At 41.0% G+C, this 22407-nt stretch overlaps 1 protein-coding gene across 1 annotated transcript in view; it reads right to left on the reverse strand.

Moving 5' to 3' along the window:
- Nucleotides 1-22407, reverse strand: part of LOC117513414 (carcinoembryonic antigen-related cell adhesion molecule 2-like) — a 290345-nt gene that overhangs the window by 185105 nt on the left and 82833 nt on the right. The window contains exons 5-6 of the mRNA XM_034173599.1: nt 20659-20999; nt 20273-20551 (exon numbers count right to left, since the gene is read on the reverse strand). Coding sequence (XP_034029490.1) covers nt 20273-20551; nt 20659-20999 — 620 coding nt within the window. The remainder of the gene's footprint in view (nt 1-20272; nt 20552-20658; nt 21000-22407) is intronic.

Genomic DNA, 22407 nt, shown 5'->3' on the forward strand with positions numbered 1-22407 from the left:
ACTTGAGGTTTGTCCACCTGAGTGGGCAAAGTTGTGGGAGTTAACATGCAAATGCCTATGGAAACCTCACCTATTTATCAACGTCAAAAATCAGTTCAGAGAGTACTGATAGTGTTTGTATTTTGCACCTTTGAGACCTTGGTGTGAACTTTTTTCACTTTGACAGACTGCTGTTACACCTTCTTCAATTAAAAAATGAAGCAGAAACTTGAGAAACTGAAGCAGTTAAATGTGAATCCATTTTTTATCAAATGGTACGTTTCTTTTTTAACCAATCGTAGTCAGTGTGTAAGAGTTGACCCATTGCTTAATATGTATAATGACTCTTTTAAGAAAGGCCTGCTACCTAGCTCTTTAAGAGAGGCAAATATATCCCTTATACTGAAAAAGGGTAAAGCGCCTGAAGACTGCGCCTCTTATAGGCCAATTTCTTTGCTGAACGTAGATTTGAAACTCCTTTCCAAAATTCTTGCGAGGCGTCTTGAACATGTACTTCCCTCTCTAATTAATAAAGATCAAACAGGTTTCATTAAGGGTCGTAGTTCACATAATAATGTGCGCAGACTGTTGAATATAATTCAGTTTTTTAATCAAAAATCAGTGCCTGGCATAGTGGTCTCGCTCGATGCCGAAAAGGCATTCGACCGCGTTGAATGGTCCTATTTGTTTTTTACTTTGCGGCAATTTGGTTTAAGTGAAAATTTTATAAGTTGGATTAGGCTTCTGTATAGCAATCCCTGTTCAGCAGTTCTTACTAATGGGTTGCGGTCCCCAAATTTTTGTGTTTTGAGGGGGACTAGGCAGGGCTGCCCCCTCTCCCCCTTACTTTTTGCCCTGGCAGTAGAGCCGCTAGCGGAGGCGTTGAGAGCCCGGAAGGACATTTACGGCCTGAGTCTAGGACAAAGACAGCATAAAATCACTTTATATGCTGATGATGTTCTGGTTGTATTGACCCAACCTGAAATATCTGTGCCCTCACTCATCAAGACCATTAACAAATTCAGCGACATCTCAGGTTACAGAATTAATTTTAATAAATCAGAAGCGATGCCGCTGGGCACTTTAAAAGAAAAACCTCAGGTCCCTTCTTCATTTCCTTTTAATTGGTCTCCAGAGGGCTTTGTCTATTTAGGGATTAAGATTACACCTGCTTTTGATCAGATGTATAAATGTAATTTCACCTCTCTGTTTGAGTGCATTAAATTGGACTTGGAGAGGTGGAAGACTTTGCCTTTGTCCTGGCTCGGCCGAGTTGCTCTTCTTAAAATGAACATCTTACCCAGGCTATTATATCCGATTCGGATGGTCCCAGTTATTTTTTCACATAAGACTGTTAAGACTTTGAATGGCTGGTTTAGTGCGTTTATATGCGCAGGGAGACAGCCTCGCCTTAAAATATCTACGTTATGCCTCTCATCTTCAAAGGGGGGGCTTGATCTCGCAGACATAAGAAAGTATCAGCTCAGTGCCCATATGTGTGTAGCGGCGGACTGGGTGGAAGAACCTATTTCTCTCTGGCTTGATATAGAAAGTTCCATGTCCAACCTCCCTCTGAAAAATTTACTATTCCTGAAAAAAGGTAAACTTCTACAAATATTCTGTAGTAACCCTCTCACTTTATGTATTGGCAAATAATTCAAAAGATGGAGGGTAGGTCTCACTTAACATCTCTCTTCACTCCGTTATGTGGCAATCCCCTTTTCCGGCCTGGGACTTTGGACTCTGGTTTTTCTGTGTGGGCGGAAAAAGGTATCTCTACCCTTTCTGATTTGATGGACAGATGAAACCTAATGTCCTCCGATCAGTTAGTAAATAAATACGGAATTCACAGACGTGACTTTTTTCGGTACCTGCAAGTGAGAGATTATATCCTAAAGAACACAACTATACTTGCCAACCAAACTGTCACTGATTGTGAAAAACAACTATTTCAGCCTAAACTTAAATGCTCTGTTAAGATTTGCTATGGTGTATTGAGAGAATATGAAGGCTCAGATTTGGCTCATTTGAAGGGGACATGGGAGAGGGAGTTAGCTGTGGTGATCAGTGACGAGGCCTGGAATGAAACTAGGGAGAACGCAGGGTCTTTGAGTGTTTGTAATAGGGTAAAAGCAATGCAACTTAAGATTTTGCATCATGTTCATATATCTCCTTCTCAGCGTCACAGATTTAATTCAGACCTTTCTCCGCTCTGCCCTAAGTGTAAAACAGAGGTGGGTAACTTCACTCACTCTTTGGTCCTGTAGGAAAATACAACAATTTTGGTTTAGTATAAAAGGTGAATTGGACAAGATCCTTTCTATTATTACTGAATGTAACCCATTGTATATGTTGCTGGGAATGACAAATACAACATTAAGAAGAAATATGAAAGACAACTTTACATGATGCTTACTTTTTGTGCTAGGAAATGTGTCCTCTCGAACTGGATTATAGACAAAGCCCCATCAAGAACACAGTGGCAGCGGACTGTTCTTGAATACATTTCATTTGACTTCCTAACGAGTAAGCTACATAATAGGGAAGATGGGTTCTATAAAATATGGGACCCTTATTTGCGGTATGTTGGTCTGGATCTGGCAGCTATTTTTTCACGGGGCTTTCTGTGATGTACAAAGGTTATTTTACCAATAGTGGAATGCCCATGATTCTTTTTTAAACTGTATCTTTTTTTTTTTTTTTTTTATGAGTTTGTTTTTTTTTTGTTTTTTTGAGCTGGGGTGTTGTTGTTATATATTTGGTTCTGTTTTTGTTTTGTGTTTGTGTAAAAAGAAAATTAATAAACATATGTAAAAAAAAAAACAACACATGAACTGTGACACAGCAAACCACCAAAATAAAGGAACTACAGTTTGTTCTCCTGAATAAAGGAGCAAACATGTTGTAATCATATTGTTCCCTGTATCATGAGTGAAATGTGGCCGTTGTGCTTCACTGTGTCACTGGCAGTGTTGCCACAGTTACTTTGAAAAAGTAATCCAATTACTGATTACTGATTACTCCTTGAAAAAGTAACTTAGTTACTTTACTGATTACTCAATTGTAAAAGTAACTAAGTTAGATTACTAGTTACTTTTTTAGTTACTTTTCCCAGCTGCCGACAACAACCCTCTGCCACCTCAACATGACAATGATACCTGTTTTGCCAAAAGTTACTTTATAGTCACCCTTTCTTGACTTCAATGAAAACAAATACTTGTTTTATAAAAAGTAAAATAAAGACCTCTTTCTTGACCTCATATTTAACTGTTGACAGCACTGTAACAGTAAAACTTGCAATTTCGAACCTACATTGTTTCTAAATGTAACTATTAAATTCATTCTAGCATTTTTCTAACATTTAAATTCTCTCTAAATATTTTACTTGTCGAAATTAATATTATTTTAAGTAGTATTAGTAGTTGTAGTAAAAAACGGCTTCAAAACTGGACCTTTAATCTAGGGGTGTTGTGAGGGGGGCACATCCCTGCCCCACGCCCCCATTCCATCTGGATTCGCCCCTACTTTGGCGTTTGAGCACAAAGAATGGATAACATTTATTTATGCAGAAAACGTGACCAGATTTACAGGTAAGAAAGTTTTATTGTGTTTTCACATCATGTGGTCATCAGAAAGAGAGTTTAGGTGCATTTGAGTGGAAAATAGTGTTAGTTGTTGACGCGTCGCGGAGGATCAGCTGTTTTTAACGAGACGATACAGAGCGGCTCAGCTCAGAATTCTAAATAAAGGAGAAAAAAAAGTATAAAAATGTCTTTGTAAAGCTCAGTGCAGGTGTGCTGATCGCGCTTTAAGAGGTGACGACGAGTCGAGCAGCTGCAAAAAACAGCGGATGAAAAGCTCACAGCTCGCTGAAAGTGGTCAGTTCAGTCGAACCCCGACCTCCTGCCCACAGACCAAGTTTAATGCTGTTATCGACCCACAATGAAAAATAATAGTAACGCACAGTGACATGAAGAAGTAACTTTAATCTGATTACTGATTTGGAAAGATTAACGCGTTAGATTACTCGTTACTAAAAAAGTGGTCAGATTAGAGTAACGTGTTACTAAGTAACGCGTTACCGGCATCACTGGTCACTGGTACAAAATGTTTGTTGGATGGACTGTGTCTGACAGAGAGACAGTCTGAATATAAAGTATGATTTTTATTCTCAGCCAATTCACACTCGTATTTCTCCCTGGATGAATGAATTAAAGCAGATTTGTAATTGTGTTGTAATTCTGTAGCTGCCATCAACACATAGGGCCTGATTAATTAAAAATGTGCACAAACACCACGCACAAATGCACCTGCACGTTGAGTTACTAAGTGCAAAATGATGATAGCATGTACCAGAAGTGTAAAATTGTGTGTATTGTCTATTTAATGCATTTACCATTTTTTGATTTTGTGACTTGAGGTTTGTCCACCTGAGTGGGCAAAGTTGTGGGAGTTAACATGCAAATACCTATGGAAACCTCACCTATTTATCAACGTCAAAAATCAGTTCAGAGAGTACTGATAGTGTTTGTATTTTGCACCTTTGAGACCTTGGTGTGAACTTTTTGCACTTTGACAGACTGCTGTTACACCTTCTTCAATTAAAAAATGAAGCAGAAACTTGAGAAACTGAAGCAGTTAAATGTGAATCCATTTTTTATCAAATGGTACGTTTCTTTTTTAACCAATCGTAGTCAGTGTGTAAGAGTTAATAACTCTCTCTTGGAGGTGAGAACCATCAGCACGGGTGCTCCACAGGGCTGTGTGAGATCACCAGTTCTCTTCACACTGTACACAAATGAATGCTCACATATTCATCAAGGAAATTATGTTTTTAAATTTTCAGATGATACAGCCATCTTGAACCTATTGCACAAAGACACAGGTACACCAGCTTATCACTCAGAAATAGAGAATTTCCTTCAATGGTGTGACACCAACCATCTCATTTTAAATGTCCCAAAGACTAAGGAAATGGTCTTGGACCCTCGGTCTGTAGGGGACCACAGTCCAGTGGTCAAACACAACACATGTATAAGCAAGGTTTGCTCTTACAAGTACCGAGGAATTCATTTGGATAATACTTTTAGCTGGAAGGTCCATGTGGATTGTCTGTGTTCTCAAATCCAACAAAGACTAAACTTTTTACGCAGATTCAGAGTTTTTGGTGTGGATCAGAGAATTATGTTTATATTCTACCAAGCTGTCTTGGAGAGCTTGATAAGATTTGGTATATCAGTGTGGTTTGGTAACCTCACTGTGAAATTAAAAACCAAACTCAGTCGTCTGATCTACACTGCTATGAAGGTGATGGGACAAAGGAGTACCAGGACCTGCAGTCTTTGTATGACCAGTCTGTTTTCAGGCACGCTTAGAGGATATTGACTGACTCCTCACATATCCTCTATAAAGAATATGAACTCTTGCCTTCGGGTAGGTGGAACAAAGTTCAGAAATTTAAGATGAACCATTTTAAAAAGTCATTTGTGCCGACGTCTATCAGACTTCTGAATAAGATTGCGTAAGGCGGCAGAACTGTGTGATGGCTCCATGGCATTTATGGTGAGGGAAAGTGTGCAATATTGGTGGGGGGGGGTTGTCTATTATATTATCAGTTGTGGTGTCATATTTATATTCATATTTATGCGGAGTGTTTATATTGGATGGGGTTTTTATTGTTTTATGGATTTTATTGTGTTTACTGTGTTTTTTTCTTATAATTGTTTTTATCATGCATTGTATGCAGTATATGAGTCTAAGATGAATTTCCCTTTTGCGGATAATAAAGTATATCGTATCGTATCATTCCATCAACAAGAGAAAATTTAAAGACAAAACCTGAGGCTTCTGGACAGAAATATGCAGATCTCCACAACTCAGGTTCTTCCTTCGAGAGCAACTCAAAAGTTCCAAGGTTTCATGATCTTGGATCTCATGTAGACTTCACATCATCCAGAAAGGAGGCCCAAATTAACAGAACATCAGGACCGCAACTCAGGAATGATGGAGTTGGAGGCATCAGATAGAACTGTGTCATCAAGATTAGAGAGCACACCATCACACGACCTAAAATGCTGGCAACCATAGAAGAAACCAAGACTCCAAAACTGACACACAAAACCTCATGAATTGTCGTGGTGATGAATGATAAATTTTTGTTGAGCTGGACACCAGAAGTGTGTCCTGCAGCCATTATTACTGATTGTAGGTTCTATTATGACAATGAAAACTAAGCATTCATAGGGTGTCAGTGAGTCCTTTTTTCTTCCTGTTTAACCCATCTCATAATACCAGACTTAAAATCTTTGATGATTCACAACCTCTCAGTGGACAAACAAGTGTCCAAAGTGTAGAACTCTAACATAATGAATTATGTTAGAATTTTGTACTGTTCTACAGTGATTAAATGTGCTCCCCCCCCCCACCATATCACTTATTAGAAAAAAAAAAATCAAATTTACCTAAGACATGGATGGCTGAAGCTGGAGATGTTTGATATCTCAGAGTTTGTTCATTGAAGGCCCGACAGCTGTAGTTTCCACTCTGATGCAGCTGGATGTTGTTCAGTCTGAGTTCTGGACCAGAATGAGACAGTGTCTCTCCATTCAGATACCAGTAAAACTGGGCAGCTGGTCTGGAATCAGCCGCACAGGACAAGATGATGTTTGATCCTTCCATGTGGTACAGCTCGGATGGAAAAACTGTCAATTTAACATTTTCTGGGCCAACTGAATGCGACAAGCAAACACAAAAAGAATGTAATAGATTACCACAGTAAAATGTTTTGTTGTTGTTGTTTTTTTTTTTTTTTTTTTTTTTTTTTTTTTTACAAATTTACAATAACAGACAATGCATACAGACTGCACAAAAAATTAAGTTGTGCAGTTGTGTGGACTTCCACAAGGTAAAGTAACTTCCTTTATATGACTGGTTGTTTGGATCAGCAATTTCAGTTAAATATATCATATAGCAGACATCACAGTGATACTTGAGAAGTGAAATGAAGTTTATAGGATTTACAGAAAGTGTGCAATAATTATTTAAACAAAGTTAGGTGCATAAATTTGGGCACCCCAACAGAAAAAAAACACATCAATATATAGCAGATCCCCCTTTTGCAGAAATTCTAATATTTTTGGAAACATTAGGAATATTAGCTAACAACAGTGAACAATGGATGTTGTGCTGCAGTGCACCATGGGAGTTTGGGTTTTGGGGTTTTAAGGGCCCTGTCACACGTTGATGATTTCGCCAGCATGTGCCGACCATATTAAAAATGCTGGCATATGCTGGTGTACGTCTAATAAATTATGCAGCTGTCACACCTTGATGATTTCACTGTATGCTGACAGTCCCGTTTCCATCGAGTTGTTCGGGTCGGTGCTGCAGGGTATGGTGCAGGTCAGAACAGTTAAGTCTCGCTTGCTTTGCATTTGGACTGCTGGCAAACCCCTTTTATTTGGCAGGTGGAACACTTAAATATTGATGAGCATGTCATCCAGTGCGTGTACACTGTCACATGGTGTCTCCACTCCACACGGAGGCAAATCAGAGTAATTTAATTTTTTTTTTATTATTATTTTATTTTTGTCTTGTTGGATCACAGGATTTATTTTCATCGCATGCAGAATGCTGATGAGTCGACTGATGGCTGTGGTAAATGCTGTGAGAATGAATGAAGCGCTGTGACTCTTTCAACTTTTAAAACGCCAGGCGACCGTGAGACTGGCATCCTCAGGTTGAGAAATGCACCTGGAGCAGAGAAACTTGTTTTAAAACACTATGTTTCCACCCACGACAAGGAATTAAAGTATTTTCAGACATCGATTTCCAAAATCAGGACGCTTTATGTAGATAGGTTTTTGTCAGGCTGTGATGATGAATCGGACTGAAACGAACAGGCAGCACCAAAAATGGAAAGTTGACAAGACAAATTTTTTGGGGAGAAATTAGGGATATTAGCTAACAAAAGTGAACAATGGATGTTGATAATTACATTCTGGACTCACCTACCATTCCAGCAGTGGGTGGTAAATCATCTATATATTAAAAGTGAAGTGGGCTCTGTGTACATGTATGCATGTGTGCATGCGTGTGTGTACAGCTTTACTTTAAATCTCTCTGGGCATTTTGATGGCTGCTGACACTACGGAGTTCACAATTCTAGTCTTGCTGGACCTCACCTCTGCTTTTCATGCTGTTGATCACAACATCATAACAAACAGGCTAAAGTATCCATGTGAGATTACAGGTTGCATTTTAAAATCGTTCATATTGTGCCTTTCTGCAGCACTGGCCATGGGCTGTGGTCAGCTCCCCCACTTCTTCAAGTTAAATCTCATCCAACCTATGACATGATTACATGTCAACCACAGTCCCCTGACAAATGCATAACTGCAGTGTGTGTGTGCACGTATGACCATCAATCAATACATGATTGATGTTTGACACGCCTACCTTCCCATTGCAGCAACATGCTCACATAGATGGGGTCACACCTCCAGCCTGTGGGGCAATTGAGCTGGCCATGCTGATTTTTCTATGAGGCTGTCAGTCAGGCTTGGCATGATGGACGTACGTGTGGATGTTGTGATCGCGTGTCACGTGTCATGCCTGTCCGGTCAGCGACGGGCTGACATGCAGGCGGGCTGGGTTCTTATTTGCATCTCTGTTGTGATGCTGTGGGTTTGCAATATGCCATGGTGTTCCACAGCTGTTAGCTGTGCCATTGTGGACATGGCAGCCATCCAGCTGTGCGTGCTTTGCTGACAGCGATCACACTGCACTAGAGCCACCATGCACAACCTCATTTTGAACCGCACCTCAATAGGCTTGTGGTGTGGGGGGAGATGACACACTCACACGCCATCTGCACACTTGCATGCCATTTGTGGTTGTGGGGCGGCACACTCACACACCATTTGTGTTGCTCGGTATCAAGCTCGTGGGGCACTTAGAAAATGTGGGGCTTCGCACAGCTAGCACGAAAATGGTGGCCTGCTCTCTATTTTGGGAAATTTTGATTTGTACAAGAAAAACAGAAGAAATACTAAGGTTGGTGATCACCTTAGTATTTCTTCTGCCACTCGCCCAAAGCATCACTAAAAGGCCCAGACTTTAGATAAAGTTGAGGCAGCAGCCCACTGTGTTTCCTAATAAAATTATTTATTTATTTATTTTTTTCCCCCTGTCTGCATATATAGTAATGGTAAATGCCACACTGGCAGAACCATTTATGAACATTAATACTCATATATGCGATTTATTCTTGCAAGACAGAAGGTATGCAGTGCATGAGTGAATGTGGTGTGTGTGTGACCCCCATCCGCCCTTCCCGATCAGCCTACAACATCCTACTCAAAGCCAACCAACACCTTCTATCAGTGTGTCGTCCTGGTATTTGGTCCTCTGCTCTCTCTCTCTCTCTCTCTCTCTCTCTGTCTCTCTCTCTCTCTCTTCCAGGTGGCATTCCTTGTGGCGCTGATGAGCACACCTGTCTATAATCAACCTGCCTCCATAAAAACCCTGGTTCAACAGCTCATCGGCGCCAGAAACTCAATATTCATGACCTGGTACCTGGCCTCTCTATTTCTGGATAGAACCTTTTGTCTGTGTTCCGTCGCACTGATATCTGGACTCTCTGTTTGTCAGTCTGCGTGTTTCCTGACACCTGTGCAATTTGGGTTTGAGCACCAGTGAGCAGTCACCCTCATACTGTTTCTCCTCCTCTGCAGTGACACCGCTCTCCGTCAACTCCACAGGGGGCCACCTGGACCAGTAAGTGAGCCAGTAAGTGAGCCAGTAAGTGAGCGCATGTGTGTGCGGGACGCACGTGCACACACTTACCGGCTCATTCAGCCTTCATGAACACACACACAGCTGAGTGATGTGTGTGTGTGTGTGTGTGTGTGTGTGTGTGTGTGTGTGTGTGTGTGTGTGTGTGTGTGTGTGTGTGTGTGTGTGTGTGTGTGTGTGAGTGAGTGATGTGTCACTCACTTTGCACTGACCTCATGTGCAGAGTGAGTGACCTCATTTCTGCACGAGGTCAGTCGTGCTAGGAAGGAGAGGATGAGCTCAGATGTGATTGCATGAGTGAGTGAGTGACCGCACCGATGCCAGCTTGGACACATATGGTGTGAGTACGGTCCATGTGTTGGTTGTACTTCGGTGTCCAGTACCGGCAGGTCCTGTGCAAAGGGAGGAACACAGCGCTGCCTCCTACTCCGGTCCCATGTTTGCCATCCAGATGTTTGGACATCAGCAGTCTTCAGTACCTTTTATGGCTGTCTGACGGCAGTCTGTGTCATCTACCTGTTGTCTACCTACACTGACACTGCTGACCTTGCCTCTTTCCCTCCCGACTGCATCCGATTATGGCAATATTTGCTGTTTCGGCCTCTTTCCTGCATATTCTTGTTATGTGTGACGGGGGATTTATGAATAAAGTTCATTTTTATAAATGAGTTCCTTGTCAGCTGATGTCCACCAGATTCGACAAAAAGGTTTGTGCATGGTCAAAACTTTGAGAGGAGACCAGGCGTAAAGATTTGCCTTATACTTTTGGGATATGCAGTTGGGCTGTCACCAACTGTGACCATCACATCAGACACATTGGACTTGCAGCTGCTTAAGTAATCTGTGCCCCTGTTATGATGACTAACTAACTAACAAGCTGTCACCATGGCAGACAAAACGAGCTAAACATTAAATTGATCTTTTTTCTACATTTCTGTACCGAGTGCATTCAGTTTGAATTTATCTTGTGTGCATGAAGATTTTTGGTTTGTTTTGTTTTTACTGTCTGACAGCATGGAGCCATTATTGTAGCAGAGTAGTATTTGCAAATGCGTATTTTGATCTGTGTGTGTAAAAACATCCACAAATGCGTTTAACAATCTGTGTGTGTATTTTGATCTGTGTGTGTGTAAATACGTCCACAAATGTGTAAAAAAATTTGTGTGTCTGTGAAAATCGGGCCACTCCACTGGATGTGTTCTTATACGTAACCTTTGCTCCAGTTCTGCTGCGTTAGATCTGTAAATGCGTGCTGCGATTTGTGTGTGTGTGTGGAGACTTTTCTGTGTGCCTCCACCGGGGGGGCAAGCACCAATGACAATCACTCATCGCTGTCGTTTTAAGCCTGGCTGGTCCCTCGAAGAGATCAAAATACACATTTGCACCTGCTTTTCCTACAATAATGGCCCCATAAATGTCCAAAAGACAAATGTTGGGCTGGAAAAGATGAGACAATTTTCCAATCAACGATGCAATAGTGTGTCGTTTATGATGGACACACAGCATTAAAACACACTGCTTTGTTTCCGCATTGAGACCATCCACCAATCACATTGTCCAAGCACACAGACAGGTAGGTGCAACCCAGGACCCCTTCACAGGAAGTGACTCAGGTAGGTGGTTTAATTGAGGTTTAATGCAGTGATTTTTACCAGTGACAGTGATTACAGGTTGAGCAGTCGTATGCAACCAGTTCAGTCAGGGCACTGGCAGGTACTCGAGTCCATAAAACAGGCAATGGGTCGGAACCAGGGGCACAGTCAGCGCAGGCACCAGTGTCCAAGGGGGCAGGAAAAAACTCAGAACCAGTAACATAAAGCAAGGGTTAAACACCAGGAAATCAAACACAAAGGATGTGGGAGAGCTCAGCATTATGAAAAAGACAATCTAGTGGGGAGTGCAAGAGGAGAGATAGGTTAACCTGACCAAGACATAATTAGACTGATGGGAAACACCAGGAAAGGCACGACCAGGAGGTCCAAAACAACAAGCAGGATACAACTGAAGGACCTTCTCCAAAAAAAAACACATACTCTCTCCATATCAATCCGGTTTCAGGAAGCAACACAGTACCATCACAGCCTCCCTAAAAGTCACAAATGACGTAATAGAATCACTGGACAAGAAACAATTTTTTACAGCCCTCTTTGTTGACCTCTCTAAGGCCTTTGGCACTGGGGATCATTCCATCTTGAAACAATGATTGTTGAATATTCGTCTGTCGAAGCAAGCAGTGGATTGGTTTGCGAACTTCCTGTCAGACAGAATGCAATGTACATACTTCAGTGGTAGTTTCTCCATAATATTAAAAGTCTCCTCTGGCGTGCCCCAGGGCTCCGTTTTAGGTCAAATTTTGTTTAGCATTTTTGTGGATGTACTTAGTAGAAATGTCCCTGATGCTAAATTCCATTTTTATGCTGACGATACTGTTATTTATTGTTGTGGCTCAATCCTTGCTGAGGCCATTGGCTATTTACAGACCAACTTTAACCTTGTGGAACATCAGCTTGTAAATCTGAAACTTGTTCTTAACACTTCTAAAACCAAATTTATGATTTTTTCAAATGGCAGGAAGACACCTGAGTTCCCTCCCAATGTGCTCTCCCTGCAAGGAAACATGATTGAGCTCGTGCCTTGCTACAAGTATCTGGGTGGTCTGATTAAGGACAGGCTTTCTTTTAAGTCTTATATAGAGAATCAGATAAAAAAACTAAAGCTAAAACTGGGGTTCTTTTATCCTAACAGGACATGTTTTACCTTTACTGCTAGGAAGAATTTAGTAACTGCCACCTTTCTTCCCTTATTGGATTACGGTGACATTCTTTATATGCATGCCCCTGCTTGTCTCCAATTGTCTCCTATCTCTGGACTCCATGTATCATGGTGCCCTGATGTTTGTTACATGTTGCAAAACCCTCACTCAAAATTGCTCCTTATATAGCAGAGTTGAGTGGCCCTCGCTGGCTGCACCTCGGCTCTCACACTGGCACATTTTTATTTACAAAGCGATCTTAGGTCTGTCTACTCCCTCAGTATCTATGTGGCTACATTTTGAGAACCCAGAGCACTTACTCCTTGCGTTCCAATGATTGCTATTTGCTCAGTGTCCCCAGAATTCGCACTGAGTTGGGTAAGCAATCCTTCATGTACTTCACACCTGCCGTCTGGAACTCACTACAGAGAACTTTGAACTTGAGGGAACTAACTTCTCTTGAAACGTTTAAAAACATTATGAGGGACTTAGTATCTGCCTCATATTGTTCTTGTTCCTGCTTATGAAAGCCCCATATTAACTCTATGATGTGACCAGATTGTATTGGTCTGTTTTATTGGTGTCTGATTCTGTGTTCTTCTCCTGAAACTTAATGTTTTTAAGCTTCGTTCTTGACCAGGTTTCTCTTGGAAAAGAGATCTTTGTGTCTCAATGGGATTGACCTGGTTAAATAAAGTTTTAATAAATAATAATTTTTAAAAAAGCAAAAGCAGGGGGTGCAGTAGACGAGACAGACGGGTGACACTTGGATCAAGTGATCCAACCTGGAACTGAACCCCGTTTATACATCAGCAGATCAAAACCTTTCTCTCTGAGCCAACACCTCTGCACCTGTAAATGTCGAGTTTCCAACTAAGCCAACAAAATGACATTAGAAATTAGAAATGATGTGTCATGTGTCATGTTCATTCACCCACTTTGAAAGCATGTGAGGTTCTGAGACTGATGAGGTGTTAAAGTATCGTTACAACTGATATGCAGAAACAAAAAGCTGAGCACATACTCCTCCACCTGTCCTGAACTGATATCATACAGTGCCTGAAGCACAGCGACCTTTCCTACACACACACACACACACACACACACACACACACACACACACACACACACACACACACACACACACACACACACACACACACACACACACACACACACACACACACACACACTTAATCTGCACTTTGCTCCAGTTTTATTACCACCTGTTAAACTCCATTGTCGTGTTATCAGACCTGTCACCAAACTGAAGTGGCGTGGTGCTCCTCTGACTTCAACTTCTGGCTATCAGGGGACCTAGGAAGGAGCCCCTACCAGGGGACCCTAGGAAGAAAGGGGACGTACTTTCAGAGGACCCTTTGATTACAAGGGCCCCTACTATGGGGTCCTAGGGAGGAGGGGGGCATTGTTTTAGAAGGCCCTCTGATTATGAGGGCCCCTACCAATGGCCTCTGACTTACCAAGGGCCCTGGGCTGGGTGGGGGTGCTTTCAGTGGGCCCCATGGCTGACAAGTAGGGCCAGCTGTGGGGCCCACTGAAAGCACCCCCACCCTGGGAACTTGGTAAGAGTGGGTGTGGTTGTGGGAGAGCCTCATAGAGTATGAGTGGCCCCCAGTCCTTTGACTACAAGGGCTGCTGACCTTGCTAAGGGCCTACTCTCACAAGGCAATCCATACTGGACCCAAGTGCACTTGATTTCCAAAGTCCGGTTCATTTGATAGTTGTTTAGTATCGTGTTATGGTACACTAGTATGCTTAAAAGAGGTGGACTGTAGCTCGATACACATGTTGTGTCATCACTAACTGCAACAGCGGGGATCTCAGCATGGATCTCAAACATGACTCCAATGACAAGACTCCAAATAACAAATATGTAAATTCATTTCAGAAAGTTGTTAATAACTGGTGTTTTTTTAACACATTGGAGTGCGTGCAATGTGTTAATCGTAGAATGAGACCTGTGTTTTCCCATAGTAACAACCGGGGCTAAAAAAAAATGGGAGAGCAAAAGTGCTTTACCAAGAATGAGTACACCCAAAAAGGCATAACACAAGCTCTGTGTTCTCTCGTGAAACCCTCTCATTACCAGAGTCTTGGTTTCTTCGTTTACCATGGCTCCTTGAATTTCTCGGGACCTAGAAATTGCCAGGTGAGCTACTATATTTCATAACAGATGTTTTGTTGCAAATATGCAATTCATGCCCTTACTTAATGTTTCTGAATTTGTATTGTTTCGAAATTATTATATTCAATTTCTCTTAAGCAAAGAGACACAAATTAATTTAGCAATTTTGCAATTATTTCAATTTAAAACAAGCAATTTGTCTGATGGCTACTATCTTAGACATTGATTAAACTGAGAGAATTTGGACAAGGATGTGATTTCACTTATGTGAAAACAACAAGCCATTTGACTAGTTTCATGTTTCCCCTTTAATAAACCGTAGTAAAGAGACCAGTGGTCACTTCAGCTCTGGCATGAATGCAAAAGTGCTTTTTCATACAACAGAACTGCAAGCAAATTTTACCCAATAGCACAATTTTGGTTTGGTGACAGATGATGAAACAGCAAGTGGTTTTGTTGTAGTAGTTGTGGCTGCGTGTGTGTGTGTGTGTGTGTGTGTGTGTGTAACCCTGATATTTTTTTTGAGGATTATTTATTGTAAGAAAAAATTTATTCAGCTCGTTATTCAGTGTCTATTCAATGACAGTTTAGACTTGACATGTTTCTGCTGTAAAGGAAGTGTAAATGGGGTCTCGACAACAGTAAAACTTGATTTAATACTATCATTAACACAGCATTTTTAATACCCAAAACCTTCCCCCATTTCTGTCTCCCTCTCCGTGCCTCTCTCTCTTGCACACACACAAAAAAACAGCATGCATTTTTTGTAGTAGATGGTGGCTGCCCCTTTCCCACTCTCTTACTCAGTGTTGAAAAATTGTTACATTGTCCTAAATTCCCACGGGGGGCTGGACATGAATGAGCCAATCAGGTGTTGCAAGAACTTTTGAAAAGCCAAGTGAAAATGCAATATTGATATAAAACCCCCTGCAAGTATCAAAACTCCTCACATTCAGACAGTTCAGCTTGAGAACTTGCTCTGTGCTTTTACTACAACCTTTACTTTGCTATTACCAGATCAGCAACCAACAGCCTTTTTAAAGGCTCATTGCCCTTTATATTGCATTGTATTATTTTATAATATATTCTTTTTTGATATTATATCATACAATACTATATTGCATATATTCTGTTATATTCTTTTCAGTCTTTTCATAGTTCTTTTTTATAGTCCTTTCAAAGGCTTATTATATTATTATATTATATTACATTATATATTATAGTTAAACTTTGAAAGGTTCACAGCCTTTTTAAAGGCTAGTGTAAAGCTGCTAACTAGCAACTCACAGCCTTTTTAAAAGCTTATTGTTCTTTGCATATTACATTATATTATTATATATAATTCATTGATAATAGTAGAAGTGTAAGCTTTATAATATTAGTACATACATACATTTGCAAAAACAACAATTTAGCTTAGAGCTAATAGTTATAGGTCAGCTTATTTTAATACATATTGTGTCTGGTTCTACACTTTCAAGGTTGTATTTTTTTTCCTGAACATACAACATAGGAAGTATTGGATAGGAAAAGGAATTTGCAAGACAAGCACCTATATTAGCATCTTAACACTTTCCATTAATAACATGGATCCACAACAAAAAAGTGATGCCTCAAAAAGAAAAGCAAAAAAGATTAAGGAAGCGAAGCAGGCAGTTTTCCTGAAACGCGTTCCTTTGATCTTAAACTTCTTTGATAAACTGCTGGATATGAGTGAGACAAGTACTGCTAATGTTAGCAGTGACCAGAGTTCTAGCGATGAAGATGTGATCACCACTAGCTTAGTGTCACCTGTCAGTGACTATGTACCTTTGCAGACCCAGTCAGGTGCAGAGCAGGAATGCCAGCCATGCCAGGCTACCACAGACCACCAGAAGCAGAAAGACCATGAAAGTTGCAGGTGTGTCAGACCCACAATCAGACCAGTCAGCTGCATCGTGTGAGTGTCTTTTTTAAAATGAGGAGGGCAAGGATCCCAACTCCTGGTATGAAACCGTCAGCGACTCTGCTTTATGGCCCAGTACCCTTACCGACCAAGCCAAGTCGATTCTTGTTAGTAGAGGAGTAGCTGTATTTCAAAACAGAAGTGCTAAGTACCCAGCCTCAGTCAGGGACAGAGGCATTGGGGGTACCAGTAGGAGCTTTACAAATGGTTTACTCAGTTGCTCTCCACCCAATGGGCAAACTGTAACTAGGCAGTGGCTACTTTACTCTCCTTCAACTGGCTGTGTGTATTGTTTTGCTTGCAAACTGTTTTCCAGTAAGCACAATACTTTTGTTCATGGATTTTCTGACTGGAAACATTCAGAGCGGATTGGCGAGTGTGAGAGGAGTGTGGAGCATAGGGCTTGCATGGCAGCATTACATAATCACTCCAGAGGCACAGCAACAATTGAGTCTGATACTGTCAAACAAATTGATGCAGAGAGACAATACTGGCGGGACATTTTGAAAAGAGTTGTTGCAGTCATCCAGTTTTTGGGGGAGAGGGGACATGCTTTCAGGGGAGATGATGAGCTACTAGGATCAGACCCATTCCTAGCTGAGCACCTCCAAAGGTTTGGAGGCAAAGGAAAAGGCTCTGTGTCCTACTTATCATCAACAGTCTGTGAAGAATTTATCCATTTGATGGGAGAAAGAACAAAGCAGGCAATTGTTAATGAGATCAAATAATCAAAATACTTCTCTGTTATAGTTGACTCCAATCCAGACCTTGCTCATGTGGATCAACTCACTTTTATTTTCAGGTTTGTTAATAATGACAGACATGTAGTTGAGCGTTTTCTGACTTTTGAGCCTATTGAAAACCATAGTGGGGACAGTTTGGCTGAGTGTGCCGTTGCTATGGTGGAGAATCTGGGCCTAGACTTATCTAACTCTAGGGGCCAGTCATATGATAATGCAAGTAACATGTCGGGAAAGTACAATGGAGTCCAAGCTCATCTCAAATGAAGAAACCCTTTGATTTGTTATGTCCCCTGTGCAGCACATTCATTGAATTTAGTTGGTGTCAATGCTGTTGACAGTAGCCCAGAAGCTGGACGTTTTTTTGACTTTGTACAGGCAATGTATTTTGTGCATCATCTACACACAGGTGGGGAAAGGTTTTCCTTGAGACTGATGTCAAACTCACACTGAAATCACTGTCAGGTACTTGGTGGAGCGCACGGGCTGAGTCAACTAAGGCTCTTTGGAAATATTATGCACAACTGAGAGAGGCATTGAATGATATGTCTAAAGATATGGAGGAGAAATGTGAAACTGGAAGTGAAGCCTCTGCACTCTGTGACAAATTGGACACACTGTAGATGGGCTTCATGGCACACCTCTGGGACACAATACTACAGAGGTTCCAAGCCACAAGCCTGCAGTTGCAGAAGCATGATATTGACATATGTACAGCTACACAACTTCTCTTTTCTTTATGAGACTTTGTGGCAGCACAGAGAGATAACTTTGAGGTGTTTGAAGGGGCAGCTTTAAATGTCACCACTGTTGTCTCCCAAGAGTACAGGCATGACCTCCAGCGCACAAAGAAGCGCAAAATTATGTCTGATGATAGTGCAGAGCCAGGTGTAGCATTTAACGGAAAGGACAAGTTTCGGATCGAAACTTTCAAACTTATGTCCTGTCTCAACCACCGTTTGAATGCATACACACACTTAACCGAGCTATTTGATGTTCTTTTCATGCCCGACAATATGTCCAACAGTGAGCGCACTTTAAAGGCAAACTCACTCGCTGCAGCATATCCTTCAGATTTGAACATGAGCCTGGCAGATGAACTGATACGACACAAATCATTCATAACAGAAAAAGAAAAATCTCTAAGTAAAATGCTCAAAACCATGATAGATTTGGATTTACAGTAAACCTTTTCAAATGTCTACATACGAGCACGTAGACTTTTTTTGATTGTCACAAATTGTGAAGGGGAGCGTTCATTCTCCAAACTGACTCGTATTAAGAATGAACTCAGGATTAGGATGTGCCAAAACCGCCTGAACTCACTGTCACTTCAGGGCCGTTGAATCAGATCTGGTCAGACAGCTTAATTTTGATTAATTAGTGGATGAATTTGCAAGAAAGAAGAGTAGAAAGAAACATATAAAATACATTCTTGTGTTAGGGTTAGTTATTGACAGGTTGTTTATCATTTTCCGTTTTAAACGTCATGACAAAATATCTGTAATTAGACCTACATTTACATTTATGCTTAAATGTTATACATATTATTATACACAATAATGCATTTGATTTGGAGTGGAAACCAGAAAATTAAACTGTATTTCTCCCTCTAACCGGAGCTCCATTCATAGGTTCATGGCAAATTATAATTTCCCAAATGTATCAAAAACTCTCCCCTCCTTTCAAATGTGACATGCAGGCTGCCAGTGTAAAAGGTTTTTTGTTTTAGTCTGTTATAACATGTTTTCTTGCTTTGATAAGTTTAGATGGCAGAAAATAAAAGAACGGAAGTTAATGTAATGAAAGTACCATTACAATCGCAGATTTAAAGAAAGTAATTAGTAGTTTGCGCGGCAAGAAGACAAATGGATCATACAGCTAATAAGATTTAATGCAGCCACAAGGATTTAAGGGAGGGCAATAGGGTTTCCTTTATCATATGCCTGCCGTGGCACAAGTTACCAAGATAGTCACAAGAAATGTTATTTTGACTGCGTCTTATTTCACGTAGGATGTGTTGTGTGTATGTTGTTGTATCTTAAACTAACGTTAGATTGATAGCATCACTTATCTCGGACAATCTAATGCAGTCCCACCTGTCAACTAGCAGCCGACACGACACAGTGCACTTCTCCTGACAACCCACGTGTAAACCTGCTGTTTCTTTTTATTGAACAGGGGTTAGTCTTTCTGATTGCACTTACTTTACAATTTCTGTATGCAGCTTTGAATTTACTTTGTTTTTGGTCGTGTGCATATAGCTGCACTGTTAAAAGTATTTCTGCTGGGTTCCATTTAACTCTGGCTGCTCCATTGAGACGTTATGGCTTTATGTGCCACTGTCAGGCAGGATTTGTCTTTTGGAAAGACGTAAAGCAACATACAGCTTCAATTTCTTCACGTTCAAATAAGCACACATGGTTTGTTTTCATGTATATGGTATGCAGTGTTGCTAACTGGTCTGGGAATGATTTAGAACTGCGACAATAGCATTTAGGTGTTTTTGACGGGCCCAGACTACCCTTAATCCGTCCCTGTCTGTAGGTGTGACTGTGTTTGTTTGTCTGTATGTGACCCTGTGACAGACTGGTGTCCTGTCCACAGTGTGCTCTGCCTCACACCCTGTGACTGCTCAGATAGGCTCCAGCCCCCCGGGTGGCCCTTAATTGGAGTAAGTGGGTATAGAGGATGGATGGTGTAAAATAGTACTGATCAACTTTAACACTTAAAGAGTTGATTAACACTACAATAGTGTTAATTGAACATGATTTTAATGGACCACATGCACTTGTTGCAGTGTTAATTTAACTCTGTAACCCATCTTACAAAAAAATCTGATCCAGATGACTTCAGCTGGTAATATGAAGATCTTTGTCACATGTGGAGTGTGAGCGTGCACGTTAGTAACTCACAGCTGATGGACAACTTTAGTTGATTGCTGGAGCCGTTACTGACGGGATTGGACACGTGACACGTGAACGGTCCGTGGTCGTAGCGGGTCACATTGGTGATGATGAGAGTGGACCCTCCATCAGTGATCTGAACTCTGTCACTGTCTGTGACCTCTGAGGTGACGTTCAGCCAGAGGAAAGAGAGGGCGGAGCCAGAGGAGGTGCAGGTCAGACTGACGGAGCTGCTGAACTCCACCAGCTGTGTGGCGTTTGAAACAGCCACGACATCAGACACTCTGACTGCAGATAAATGAACAGAAAGGTTTGATGTTGGTGTTCAGACAAAAGTGGAACAGACAGAAACAGGAAACTGAAAATGATGAAACAGCATTTAAACATCAGCTCACCGTAAACATCCAATGTTCTACTGTCTACATGCCGTGTTCCATTGTTATCTATGTCAATATAATAAACCCCACTGTCCTTCAAAGTCACACTCCTGAGCTCTAGAGCTCCACTGTTTGCAAAGAGGGTGATTCTGTCTCTATAATCTGGACCTGGAATGGTTCCTCCCTCACTGTATGTTACTATTGGTGTAGAATCCTTTATCCAGTCGATGTATATAATATTTGTCTGTGATGGATTCAGTGTTGTGCTGAACGTCACTGTGTCTCCCACAGTTGCAGTCAGAGGATCATCTGGCAGTATTCCGACTGCTTTGGTCAAACCTGGAGGAGAAAGAAAAGCTCTGAGTGGAAGAACGACAACAAAATGGAACATTGGAAGAAAACTTCAGTCACAATGAGAAGATGTTCCTCTAAATCTAAAATAACCAGGAGGCTGAAATCAGGACAGAATCCATGTTTGGATGAAAAACAAACAAATTATTGATATGTTTCAGTGTGTTTCATGTGTTTATTAGCACAGACTGTATATGTGCTGGACAAACCCTCTGTAACGCCACCTACAGGATTTCTGAGGAACTCGTTTGAAATTCAAATTGTTCCAAATGTCACCATCTTGCCGACTGACGCCACTTAACTATCGTCCAGCCCATAAATGGTTAAAGAGGTGGAGCATGAGCAAGACCAGCCTGAAGTGGGCGGGGCAAATAAAGCCTGAACACACCCCCATCTGACAGTCATCAAATAAGCTAAAGCTAACAGCTACAGAGACCAAAACAGTTGTTTTGTTCCAGGCTGTAAACATGTTTATTTCTGCTGTAAAGTTGGAGATTTTAACACAGACCGGCCTTCTGTCCAGGGTGGACTCTGACTCGCACCCTATGATGGCTGATTTGGCTCCAACCCCCCGCGGCCCTCGATTGGAGTCAGTGGGAATAGAACATGAATGAGTTCAGATATTTTATGGTTTATGAACTTGACTGTTTCAAGCCCATATAACATTTTCCCTTCATGTCTGACACCTTGACATGTGGGTGTGGCATCGCTGCTCTTTGAATCAAATATTTACAGATAATTTTCTGAAATCATCATCTCCAAATCATAAAATAAATGTGAACACACTGAATGTGCAAAGCTCAAAAGATAAGTGTTCCAGTCAGGTGAAACACACACACACACACACACACACACACACACACACACACACACACACACACACACACACACACACAGACACACAAAAAACAACAAAGACCGAGTCTGTGTGTGTGTGTGTGTTCTTGTTTTTTATTATTTTGTTCAATAATTAAACCAGACTGATTTCAGTCACTTTTAAAGACATATGATGAAGCTACTTTTATATCTAAACATTTACAACACAGAAACAGAACTTTAATGTGTTTATTTAACAGTAACAGATTTTCTCTGAATTATGTGTCATCAATTTAATTGCACACATTCTATAATTCAGCAGGAAAATACAAAATCAACATGTGATTCTTCAAAATTCCACAATAAAATTCACTTAAATGACATCTAAAGGCTCTAAAAGAACTTCCAGTGGAGAAAAAACTTTCATGAGCTCCTCTGTAACTCTGAGCTACAACTAAAGGTCAACTACTGTCAATGAACTTTATATTGGTTAATAAAAAAAAAGTTCTTACCAGTAAAAGCCACAGAAAATATACAAAAAAGAAGTAAAGTATCCATTAGTTAAATTTCTGTGTTCAATCTGAGAGAGCTTCAAATAAA

The sequence above is a fragment of the Thalassophryne amazonica genome, chromosome 7 (assembly GCF_902500255.1).
Source record: "Thalassophryne amazonica chromosome 7, fThaAma1.1, whole genome shotgun sequence".
Lineage (NCBI taxonomy): Eukaryota > Metazoa > Chordata > Actinopteri > Batrachoidiformes > Batrachoididae > Thalassophryne > Thalassophryne amazonica.